At 39.0% G+C, this 12,895-nt stretch overlaps 2 protein-coding genes across 13 annotated transcripts in view; one reads left to right on the top strand and one right to left on the bottom strand.

Moving 5' to 3' along the window:
* Positions 1–8,486, bottom strand: part of IMMP1L (inner mitochondrial membrane peptidase subunit 1) — a 35,248-nt gene extending 26,762 nt beyond the window's left edge. For 4 of the 6 annotated variants that reach the window (XR_012675761.1, XR_012675760.1, XR_012675762.1 and 1 more), the window contains exon 1: positions 8,412–8,470. The gene's annotated coding sequence lies outside the window, so the exon portion shown is untranslated. Of the gene's footprint in view, positions 1–5,287; positions 8,389–8,411 lie in introns of those variants that run through there. The other 2 variants (XR_012675763.1, XM_075163273.1) reach the window with 2 other exon arrangements.
* An 82-nt stretch (positions 8,487–8,568) lies between these two features.
* The window catches only part of ELP4 (elongator acetyltransferase complex subunit 4), a 153,207-nt gene continuing 148,880 nt past the window's right edge, over positions 8,569–12,895 (top strand). For all 7 annotated transcript variants that reach the window (XR_012675758.1, XM_075163267.1, XM_075163265.1 and 4 more), the window contains exon 1: positions 8,569–8,761. Coding sequence is in view for 6 of the 7 variants with exons in the window: in XM_075163267.1 (XP_075019368.1) it covers positions 8,590–8,761 (172 nt within the window). In the remaining variant the exon portion in view is untranslated. The remainder of the gene's footprint in view (positions 8,762–12,895) is intronic.

Raw genomic sequence — 12,895 nt, 5'->3', positions numbered from 1 at the left:
AACAGATTACCAAAAAGGGCCTATATGGCTTATTTTACCACAGATAACCGTGCCAAATCCAAATTTCAAATGAGGACACAAGCACTTGTAAAGCAGAAAAGTAGTACAGAAACAATCATTGTGTAACTTCACTAATATCACATCTCCCTCACTGAATTGCTTTGAACAGATTTGATTTCATCTAAGTTCACTAATTTGTCTTGCCCTTTCTTTCATAATATACTACCTTTTTAAAAGGAAAAACAGTGACAGGTGATACAGCTCCTTTCACAAATACTGTGTACATGCTGAGAAGACTAATGATCTTTCTACAATTTAATGTTTGTGAATTTTACGTCTTTTATGCCAGAAATGTTAAAAATTCTACAAAAAAAAAAATCATTGCGGCTTGGCAATAGCATGAGAACATCAAGACAAAACACTGCTTCACACTTCTTGGACCAACGAAAGCACAGTTCATAAAGAGAAACGGTGGAAACATGCAGCTCCAAGAGTGTGCAACAGCTTTCTCAGAAACATAAAAATGTATTTGAAGGAAGCTCAATCACCTTTCTTCCTTTGCTAGGGACACAGAGACAGCTCTAATTCACAGAAATAATGAAAATATGGAAACTGAAGAGATATTAGAATCAAGTATATGTAAGTCTTAAGACTAAAAATTCAGGTAACTTACTTCCTCCGGAATGAGTCCCCCATTGCAATGAAATAACACATATACATTATTTTCATACAAAAACAAGATCGGACCTTGAAACAATTAGTGAAGCTCACATTTACACTAGCAACCACAACCTTAAGTCTGTCCCATTTACCATACAGCATTGTAAGTTATTCTGCAGTTACCGGTTACAGTATTGTTATTTCCATGACCTTGATGGTATTTCAGTTTCCCTCAATCTGTTTCAGTTTCTCCAACTTTAAATATTAATTTATTTTTATCTTACATACGTAATCTCATGCAAAATAGTACCTGGGGGAAAAAAATGGTAGCAGCCATGCAACTCAAGCATCTTCTTATGATACATTTATATTTCTATAACCAGAACTTTTTTTCATAGTCTTACAAAATTCATATAATAAAAAGGTTTCAACAATAAAACAAACTTTTCCAGCTACCATCAGAGCACTAATACCTAAGCTAGCAAAAGCTAACTCGTGTCAACACAAACGTCAATGCATTACTGAGTAGGTAATAACTTGGTTTGAGTAGATAGTAACTTGAGAATCACAAAGGTGATTCTCAAACACTGAGGCACAAGGAACTAGCTTGCTTAGGTAGCCCTACTCCTAGACACATGCTCCTGAAATGGGATTTCAGCAAATACAGCAGTTTTGGCATGGAATCGGCAGGCTCAGTATAAGAGATGGAAGAAGCTGAATCCATTGAGATAAAGAGTAATGAAAGTTTGCTAAAATACAGCTTAGCTACAAAAAAGCCAGATATTCAGTGTTTTCTGCTTTTTTTCATCAGTATTATTCCAAATTTGGAACAATGTAAGTTTTCTTAAGTAGCCAGTAGTGGATCTGGCTTTTTATATTTAAAGTGAGTTTTACTAGATTGCTTGCTTGTGTTTTTTCCTAACTTTATAATTCACACTGAAAAATCTAAATTTTAATTCTTGCCTATTAAAGTCCAAATGCCTCTTTTCTTCATTTACTTCTCAATGACCTAACTAGTTTACCATTCTAAACAAGTTCTTGCAACAGTCATGTCTTTTGAAAAGCAAGCAAGGCTTCTGTCTCCATGCTCAGAAAAGGTATAGTTACACAGCTCTACAGAATTATTTACAGCAGCACATCTTGGTTCTCCCCCACTCTATGGATGGTCATGATGCTGTGAAACTATATGCAAGTCCATCGAATACATCTGAGTGTTCCTATGACTCTGCAGTATCTCATCCTTGGCAAAACCTGAGGGCTGTAAGCTTTTGTGAAGCCACTGACCAACATTACTACTTGGGAAAGCCAGAACTAGCGTCATCCTGAGCTGGGTCAGTAACTGTATCACTATTCACAGTGCTATATAAATTACTACACCTAGCTTGTTGTAACACACCTACATGCATTTCAGTTCAATCACTGCTCTTTTGCATGTCTTTATCAGACATGCAAAGATCGAGTAGTTCATTGCCCATTCTGTCCTAGATTTATAAGGGGGTGGGGAACTGCTTGTTAGAGGATACTAGACTATCTGAAGTGAGTTCCATGCTGGCGATGGCTGAATAACCCAGCTAGCATTAACCCACCTGTCTGGAATATCTCCGGAAGTCACAATGATCAGAATACATCGTTAGCCAGTACACTGGAAAGGTGAGGTTGGAAGTTTGTGGGACTCACCAAGCAGTTACATCCTTACATGTAGGCACATTGGCAAAGATTCCCATCTTTGCTATCACCGAGGTTTTGAGATTTATTTTCTATTAACTGTCAGTTCATCATTCTACCCCAGAGAAGGAACTTTCTGAATCTCACCTAGTGTGCCTGTCATTACTTCAACAGATGCCAGAGCCAGTTGTTGAAAGCTAATCCAAAAAACAGTGTCACCAATACAGATTCTACACTTCAGCACAGAATGAGAAGTTACCTGTAAGCATAAGAATAGTTAACAATAACATTTCCTTTACATAAAAGGGGAGGTCAGACAGGTGGGGCTATGCAACTAGAAGACTTATGACCCAGATTTTGTTTAGTTTTAAATTCAGAAACTACTGCAGAAGTACTTCTTGTTGAAACATTACTGTTTGGTTTTGGCTAACATTAGAAGAGAGGGAAAATTCTCCATAACTAAAACTCCTTAAAAATACTTCAGCAAGCAGAGATGAGCTACAATTTTAAAAGAATTCTGAAGCTGACTGGTTAAATCTTTTCTGGCCGTGGGCAGGCCTCAAGTGCTTTGCCAAAGCATTTCACAGGTTTCAGGTCTCACAATATTGCAGAGATGATGAACAAAAAAGCTAAATCCAAAAAAAGAGCACCTTCTATAAAATCCCACAATGCAGGTGAGGAGCAAACATTGCCTGTATTCCAGCACCTGCTGATACTGTAGATTTGTAATAGAAATAACATTTGGTATTGGTTATTTGGAATAATGCCTTTGAAGACTCAAAGCACTAACAACTTGGCAGAAAACATAACACTTTTTTGAAATCCAAGATGTGCCAATTCTTAACCTTTGCAATACCAGCATATCAGGAAAAAATGCTATAGCAACTATAAATTAATTTCAATGATACATATATTTTTAGATATGCAGTGAATCTTAGGCTCTAAAATCATATGTAACAAATTATTTTGTACTTTTGCATAAACTGCACTAATATAAATTACATTTTGAAAAGTCACAGCTATTAAACCTTTCCTTTTCATAAATCGTAATTACCTACATTAATCACTTTACGTTATTTAGAAATGCCTATTTAATGCATCAGTGCAATCAGATACAATTGGAAGACAAAAACAAAGACTCAAAATATCAAAGCATTTAAATTATGTTTTTCCAGTTGAAACACAAAGTTTACTCTTCACCTCTTCCACTGACATGCTGAAGTGACAAACTGTTTATTCTTTGAGGGCAGCCATTTGTATTCAATACGAAATAGATTTCTGGATGTTAAGCATCTGAAAAGGCTAGAATCAATTTGTCTTAATTTCTAGTTTTTAATGCTGAGGTAAGCTTTATATGGACATGGAACCCAGTATGAAAAGCATTACAGAATATCAAAAGCCATAAGACAAATAACAGTCCTTTTCTAGTTGTTGGGTTTTTTTTTTCCCCATTGCTTTTAGTCCTATCTTACAAGTATTTTTAAATTAATATGATTTTTTTTTAGAAGTGAGAATTCCTCTTTTTATGATAAACAGAAGGAAAATAATCTCAATGAAATACACCACTAATCTGTATAACACTTATTAAGACAGTATATTCAACTTACAACTCATTTTCAATATTACTGTTCAAGTTTCAGTAATACTATATTTACATTTTTATAATCTAAAATTAAAGAAACATCAAATAACTTCTTTAGGATTTATTAAACCATTGTCTTCAGCACATACCACTTTAACTCATGTCTCCTAATTTATTTGCTTCTATTTTAAAAGAGCTGTTTAAATTTGACACAGGTTCAAATTTTTATCACTGTTGTTCAATATACCACGGGGATGCATTTAGGTAACATCCAGAGGCTTTCTGAAGAAAATCATACCGTGTTTTATATAATATCATACAACTGGTATGTCTTAAACCCTCCCACTAATCCTGGCGTTTTCCACAGACTGATTGGATAAGTAGCCCTTTAAGCTTTTTCATACGGAAAAAAAAAACAGGTCTTTCGGTGTCAGAACTTCTAGGATTAAACATTCTTTCCAGTTGTTGGCTCATGGCCTGAAGATCCTGCACTTTCAAACTTATCCTATTCTAGCTAGTTCAAAGATCAGGAAAATGAAGCCATCTTCTTTGCAGCCATAATCCATGACCCATGCTGTTAGATACTTAAGAACATCTCAAAAGCAAACTACCTTGTTTCAGCTCCCAGCGGGCGCTCAGCAGGGCGCTGGATCACATGACTGCGAGCCCTACCTAGTCAGGTGACTCAACAGCTAATCTGATTTGGTGACTATAAAACTTTAATCAGTACAGTCTAATACCATCACATTCCAGAACTGATGAGGGAAGCAGCTTGGCGATGTAACAGCAAACACTAATAAGATTATGAATTAGAACTAGGATGCAGTTTTCTAGTTTTCTATCCCATTCATAAACCCAACAGAAAAATATTACTGAAAACTGGTCAGGCAGACATATGGTTTTGAAACAAAATGCACTGATGTGTTTTATTCCAAAATGGATAGCATTTTGCTCATTGCCATGGAAGGACAAGAACATACACTGAATCTTACAAGGCACAATTAAAACATAGCAAAAACATTAGTTTGAAATCAAGGAAACTAAAATATGTACATCAATAACATCATCTTGTTGAGAAACACTGCTCAAATACAGCCTCAGCTTGCATTAACTGAAGGTCCAAAGAGTTTACATCTGCAACCCATGTAGGCTGCATTCAGTAAACAAAGAAAAGAGGCAATGACAGCCACGACAGGTGTGTTTCCTCTTATCGAGCACAAAATATCTAAAGCACACTTTAAGAAGTGCTCCTATTTTGGGGACACTAGGATATTCACCAAATCCATAGGCTACAGCTTTTGAAGAGAAATGACAAACATACTTGTAGATCAAATTCCAAGCATACCTTTTCCCAAATGTTTTGATTGTTCTCTCACTCACCCATTGTGTTCCCTCCAGTTTTTCCTTAGGGAATTCTCACCCAAAATCCTCTTAATTCATCTTAGAATCTGCATTTGGCATAGGCAAGTAGTTGAATTGGATCAGCAAGTTTACAAGAAATTGATTTCTTCATGCTAGAGTTAGGATTTGCAGTTAAAATTGACATAAACATTTGATCAGGTCTGCATGATAATACGCAAGCAGCAAGAAAGAAAAGTTGATTATTCTAGAGTTTAAGACATCCTGGTCTAGACACAAAGGTTTAAACGTCTCCATTTTACAATGAGCAGAGTATGACCGCAGTCAGTTGCCATAGCTCAGCTGACAAGAAATAACTTGCTAAGACATTTCCTGATCGCTTGCAATCACCTCCATGTCCTTTAGTTTCTCTGCATTTCAATTCCATCCCTAGAGCAGGGATAGTAGGACTTATCTACCTATTAATGTGTATTTGAGGATGAGGGGGTTTTATATAGTAATATCTAGAATTACAATTCCTGCGGTCTTGCTTTCTGTCAGACAGCCCCTAGTGGGATCTTTTACAATGGCTGGAAATTTATCTTTTGGAAAGTGGACATGTGAACATAAGCAAACCTTTAGTATCATTCAAAAAGAGTGAAAAAGCTATTATTATTCCTGAAAATGAAACACCATTGACTTAAAAATAAAGAAGATTCCTTAAAATTAGTTTCCTCTCAATTTGTCTGAAATGAAATGCAAGTAAGGTCAGATGTTGTAAGTGGTGCTTTCATAAGCACAAACTCACTTGTAAAGCTTTATTGTATTAAATAAATTTTTTTTCAAAATTAAATCTTTGAAAAATAGCTTATTTCCACCTGCTTTCTAAATCAGTAGAACTTTAACTATACCCATTATCTTAAAATGTGACAGAGGAAAAATGAACATCACAAACAGACCTACTGCACCACTTTTTAACGTTCAGTTTTTTCTTATGAAAAACTATTTCTACTTCTCCATATTTTTTGTAATATCTGAAACAGTCTCTTCTGTTATAAGTTACATTGTAAGAGGCAGTTTCTCTATATTTCAAAGGATGTCAACTCACAACATTTATAACAAAAATATCACCTTATTTAGAAATACATAAAATTCTGAAATAGCTGCGAGGTTCACAGGGTGAGGTGAATTAACAGTTCACAGTCAGCAAGAGGTAGAAGGTTCAGTTGCCCCCTCCCCACTGTGTGTATGTGCCCTTTTCCTTATTGCGTCAACTCAGCAACATAACACAAAATTAACCTATTAAGAAAGTGGGTATATAGTTCCAAGTCAGATTAGCGACCTGAATCAGCTGAAGAAAGGATCTGACAAGCACGAGGGTTTGTTGGGCTGAGTCACTGGAAGCAGAGAAGGAAAAGGAAACACCACTTCCTCTTTTAGCAATGCTGACCTATTAGATCAGCTCAGGAGACATTGAGATTTCCAGTAAATGCCTTTATTTTGTTAGTCTTTCCTATTCCAAATATTCACAAATCATTAGTCAGATCCTACAGAAATTACATTTAATAGCTATATTATTTCTTGCCATGTTTTTAAAGGTGTCCTTTGATTTTTCTTTTTCCTCTAAAGGCAAATACTTCTAACATTCACTGGACAATAATCTACATTTGAAATTAAATATTTATTATTCAATATTTCACAGTTCTGCATTAAGACAACCTCTTGATACTCATGATAAAGATTTTAAACTATCCAGTCCTTAACATGTAAAGAAGCTTAGTCAGCAGCAAAATAAATGCAATTTCACCAGCTAGGAAGACGTAATACTGAAACTTCATGCTCCTGAGCTTGAATTTGATAAGAAGGAAAAATTTGAGGTTCAAGATTGTTAACATATTGTTGCTCTTTCTTGCTGTTCATGTTTAATATGAGTATTATTTTTTCCTCAATTAAAAAAGAGAAAATTAAAAATCAATTAAAAACAACCACAAGTGTTCAAAAACCATGGTTTATAGCAATAACAAAAATCATTTCTTGAAATTAAAGATGGAGAGTGGGGAATTATAACATTAGAGCCTCATTTGTACATCCTGCTATGTGCAAATGACTTCAAATAGCTTTTGATGCACCTGAAACACCAACAGATTAAAAACAAATACACAAATACTTGTGACAGTGGCTATTCTAGATGCTCATAGGGGTTTCTTTTAAATTCAGAGTACTATAACATAAAGCAAGCATACTAAAATTTTTCATTAAGATAAAAAGCATTTTAATGTTTTTGTATAAAAGAAGAACAGAAAAAGAAATATCAAATTCAGATATTTCACCAATTTTTACATACACTCAGTTTAGGGCAGTTGTTTGCTGCCATGTACAAGGCCACAGGCTCCTGTCCATAAATTGCTAATAAAGAGTAAAGGACATGCTAATCTTCCAAAATACATAAAATAATTTTCTATGATATTTGTAACTGATTCAACAATACATGTGAACGAAGCACAGAAATTACATTTCTCACGTAAAGCAACTTTTTCTGCTACAGCTCTTGGCTTATGGCACGGTCCAGAGCCATCATATTGATGCACGATCTTGCTTCCAAGTGAGAGGTCTTCAATCATACATTTATTACAGATCCGCGGTTATTTACAAAGAAGAGAGGGACTCCAAGCGTACTTATATACTATGTTACACACAGTCACTTAGAGACGGTTAGAAAAAAAGAACGTTTTACACACACTTTTTCCTTCCTATTCACGTCCAGGCTCGCAGAGAAGAAAAGCTTTTTTCCAAGGGGGGTGACGCGACGGCGCGGCACAGAGACTGGCGAGATAACCCCGGGGCGCCCAGGCCAGGCGAGCCTCTCCCTTCACGACTCGCTGTACTTCAAGCTTTACTGACGCCTCGGGCACCCCAGCCCCCGAGAGAAGAAAGCCGGGTTCTCCCGCCCGCAGCACAGCCGGTCGGGCCGAGTCACCGGCACTGGCACCGCACTACCCACGCCTCCTCACGCCGGCCCCGCGCCAGGGCGGGACGAGGCCCGGCGGCCGCCTCCCCCTACCGGCCCCCCTCAGCCCCGGCCCTGGGCTCCGAGCTCGGCCCTGGGCTCCGGGACCCCCGCCGAAGCGGCACCCCGCGCCCTCCGGCCCGGCCCCGCTACACTCACCTGCCTGCTCGCTACCTGGCGCCTCAGCCCTTCCCCCGCCCCTTTAGCCCGGGACGTGCAAACAACGCGGTCTCCCATTGGATAGCGCGTTTCCCAAGCCGCTTTTCCATTGGTGGAGAGGAAAGGGCTCGATTCTTCCCGGCGTCCCCTTGCTCCTGTCAACGGACAGGCAGCCGAGATGGCGGCGGCGCCGGCGGCCGGCGGGACGGTGCGGGGCCGCGGGGCCATCAGCTTCCAGCGGAAGGCCGCGGCCGGCAGCCGCCTGGCCGCTGTCGCGGGCACTCGGCCCTCCGTTCGCCACGGGCAGCTGCTGCTCTCCAGCGGGCTCCCCTCCCTGGACTGTGTGCTAGGTTGGTGGGGAGCGGGACCTGGGTACTGCCCTCCCCCGCCCGGCAGACCTCTCCTTTGCTAGGCCCTGCCTGTCGTTTACCTTCCGTGACCCCGCAGCTACTCCCGCAGGCTTTCCCTCCCTCCCCACAGTTCCCGGGATTGGGGGGAGGATGGGAGGGAAGAGGAGAGGGCAGAGCAGGATCCGTTTCCCGCCTGGAGCCCCCCCGCCCCCGTGTGAGGAGGAGGGAGGCGGTACAGGCAGGTGCGCCTGCTTTGTAGCCTGCTTGCCGAGGAGATTGCCATTTACCGTTCATTTATATCCGCTTAAGCAGCCTTTCTAGAGTGGAAAGCTACTCTGTAAATTTGCTTAGTAACACATTCCTGTTGTATTTCAAACTGTCACAGTAAAGGGTCTGAAGTTTTCGGTTTTGAAAAACACGTTTGCTGAATTAGCTCGTAGTTGAATGTGGTGTAGCTCTGGTTCTTCAGTATGGCAATTTTTAGGATGCGTTTGACCATAAGACTGAACTCTCAGTGTGGCTTTTCTGTCTTGCTTACCACTGCTACGTCTTTATAAATGCCCCGTTTAGATAAGTTACACTGACGTGACGCTGTTCTTGCTGTCTGCTTTTGTCTACTGTCAGAGTCAAGATGCTAGGTAGTTCCTTGGACTGATCCATTGTGACCATTGCTATGTTATAATATGTGGCATGAACTAGCACCGTTTACGTGGATTGGAGAACTAATTCATTTCATGGATATAACCAGCATGTTTTATCTGTATGCATTAGGGCTGCATGATTCTTTTACTAACTACTGATACAGTTGCAGTACATCTTGAGTGTACAGAGATGGGACTACTTTTAGGTGAGGAAGGCTTGACTTTAGCTTTGCTCATCACTGGAGGAGTACAGGGACTATAGGAATATATAATTTTTCTTTCTAAGAATATTCTATATGAATAATGATAAATATAAAAGTTGTACCCATTCTATAAAAAAGTTTTTGCAGCCTGTGTATCTTAAGGAGAATCACACTTCTGTATCTTTTGTGTGTGTGTGTCTGTCTGTCTGTTTGGTAGGGAACATCTACATTTCCATCAGGGATTGGCATCCTTGTGGAGAAAGCTATTCCTCCTTAAGAGAGAAGTATTCCATTAAGTGAGTGTAATTTGTGAAACCCTTTGGTTGCATAAATATAAGATTTGCATTGAGTATTCCAGTTCTTGTTCATATTCCCTTTTATAAACAGTGGATTTTGCACAGCATGAGTCAGAAGATGTAGATGGCTCCCATGATGGCAAACCCCTAAATGTCCAGGCATTTGCTAACATAATTAGTGGTTTGTTATGGAAACTGGGGAGAATTCTTCCAGGAAACCCAGGATCCCTTCCAAAATACCTTTTCCTTGTCTTTTAAATATTCAGTAATTTCTTGACCTTAACAGATTTTACAGTTGAACATCAAGAAAGTTTGTCAACCCTAGGAATAGCAACTTTGGAAAATACTTTCATAATGTTTTTTGGTTTGTGGCATCTTTGAATAACTGGGAAACTCTATGTTCCTGTGTTAAATCTTTGCTAACCTCCTAGCCCTATCATTGGTTTCTGGAGGCTGAGTGGGTAGGCCAGGAAAGACTCATGACAAACATGCTGTACTATAATAACGTTTCCATTGATATCAGATATTAGGCATTGTTGGAGATAGACAGCCCAGCTAGGTGGACCTGTAAGGAATGATTGGTTTTGGAGGCTGAGGAGGGACCTCAGGAATTCATCTGCAACCTTAAAGCAGGCTCAGCACTGAATTCAGAGTTCATTGCTCAGGGCTTTTTCCAGTTGAGTCTTGAAAGTCTGCAATGGCAGAGATTTCACAGCCTCTCTGGACAACCCAGTCCCAATGCTTAATTGTCTTTGTAGGAAATTTTCTTTTTCCTTATGCCCACTTGGAACTTTTTCTGTTTCAATTTCTGCCTGTTGTTTCTTGCCCTCCCATTGTGCACCTCAGCAAAGAGCTCAGCTGTCTTCTCAGTAGCTTCTCTTAGGTACCAGCAGGCTGCTCTTAGGTCGTCTTCTCTTCTGCAGGTGAAACAAGCCCAGTTCCTTCAGCTACTCCTCTTGGGTCATTTGCCCCATCTCAGTGCCCCTCCGCCAGACTCACTTAAGTTTATCTTTACTTCTTTCTTGTACTGAGGGGCCCAAAACTGGACGTTGTATTCCAGATGTGATCTAATGAGTGCTGATAGAGTGAAGGGGAGTAGTCACATCCTTTGACCAACTGATTGAGCTTCTGTCTATGCAGCCCACTATGATGGTGACTGTGGAAGTATCATACTTTGTCTCCTTCGTGTCCTTTTTGGGTGTGTGTGGAAATGCTTCATAAATGTCTTGCAGAATGCTGTTTATGTGTTTCTTAAAGAATGCTGTTACTTTTTTTCTTTCATCATGCCCATTAGCAGTTTAATAATTGACTGTACAAAATAATTTTATTGTCACCAGAGACTGAGGACAAACCTTTTTGTATAAATTACCAATGGAAGTTACTATAAACTGGTTTAGTCTGGTATTTTTCATAGACACATTTTTTAATGGTCACCAAGCATAGTCTTCCAGCTCTCACGCTTTGGGCATGGATTTGAGTTTGCCTTGTCCAGAAGGTGCAACCCAAATACGGTATTATTTGCCAGACATGAAGATATAGCTTATGAATAACTGTGAGTAAGGGAAAGCATGGTGTTATCAGACAGAGGTCTAATTAGAAACTTTTGAATGAAGAGAGGAAAAGGCAGAGGATTCGTGTAGGAATTTCTTTTACCCTCCAGCTACTGGCTGATTTGTTTCATTATTGTTGATAGCTAGCTCTTCCTGAATAAATGCATTTCCTTTCAAAAAGAAGTGGTAGATAAGTGCTGGATTTCAAATGCCATGTTACCATTAAGGTGTTTCTTACATCTCCAGGCTTTATATTCAAGTTTACTTTCAAGGTTTATAGACCATATATGCCTGATTTCAGCCAAAGCAGTTCTCTGTAATGAGCTGTAACTATTGTGTAATATAACCATCACATGCTTGGTATTGAATGTTTTGTTTCAAGCTGCTTGAAAAAGGTCACAGATAACATCATTGAAAACAATCGGGATACTTCTCAAGTTGCAAAGTTTGTTGTGTTCTGTCCCTAAGGTCTTAAATCTCATTGCTGTAGGTAGCAATGCGGAAAGTTACAAGTCTTGCTTAGTTGTTTACATGTAGTACTGCCTTAGATACTGGCAAAGAAAAATTAAAATAGCAAAATAACAAAGAATTACAAATTCACAGCAGTTTTCGTAGGAAACGTGAAGATTTTACTTCTTCCTCTTGATTCTATCAACATTTCTGCTACTTTTTCCTGTCATCTGTTTTTTGCTTAATTTATTATTATTGTTGCTCATTGTAATATGAATATGTAACCATGGTGACTGCAATGGTTTTACATTCCATCTAATAGAATACACTTGTTCAAACTGTTCACTACATCTGATAATGTAAAGCCAATCCTCTGACCTGAGTTCGCCTTTAGGAACCAGGGTACGTGCGCATATGCTACAACTCTGGCTTGTAGAAAGCAATTGGTGATCTGAAAATATAGTTTGTGAGAATTTTGACTGTGCTGACATGCTGTTTGACAAACAAATTCTCTCTTGTGCAAGCAATTTAAAAGCAGAAGAGACACTACTTCTGTGGTGGCTACAAGTAAGCTTTTTATAACCAAGATTTTAAGTCCTTATTGCCATGATGCAATACATTACTTATGGCTGTTTTCATAGTACATCTTTTGGGTTCATTTGCATTTATCTCCTGAACAAATAAAACTAAACAAAAATTGGTGGATTAGGACATGGGAATTTCATAAGTGATTCTAGCTTTTGAAGAAATAGTACTTATAGTTGGGGGTTTTTTAAATATCTAGGAAGTGCCTGATTACTTGATAAGCTTGCTGTAAATATTGAGGCATTTGTAGATCTTGACTCAGGAGCACAGCTTAAAAAATCTGTGATGTGTTGAACTACAGCTATGAAATTAGTAGCTGACTAAACATTTGCACTGTGATGTACCGCTCAAATTGTGGTACATCATGACATGATGACAAGTGATTCTGTTGTGGTTTTAATTCGGGTGG

This window comes from Calonectris borealis, chromosome 14 (assembly GCF_964195595.1).
Source record: "Calonectris borealis chromosome 14, bCalBor7.hap1.2, whole genome shotgun sequence".
NCBI classification, from domain to species: domain Eukaryota; kingdom Metazoa; phylum Chordata; class Aves; order Procellariiformes; family Procellariidae; genus Calonectris; species Calonectris borealis.
This window is presented reverse-complemented; position numbering and strand designations above follow the sequence as displayed.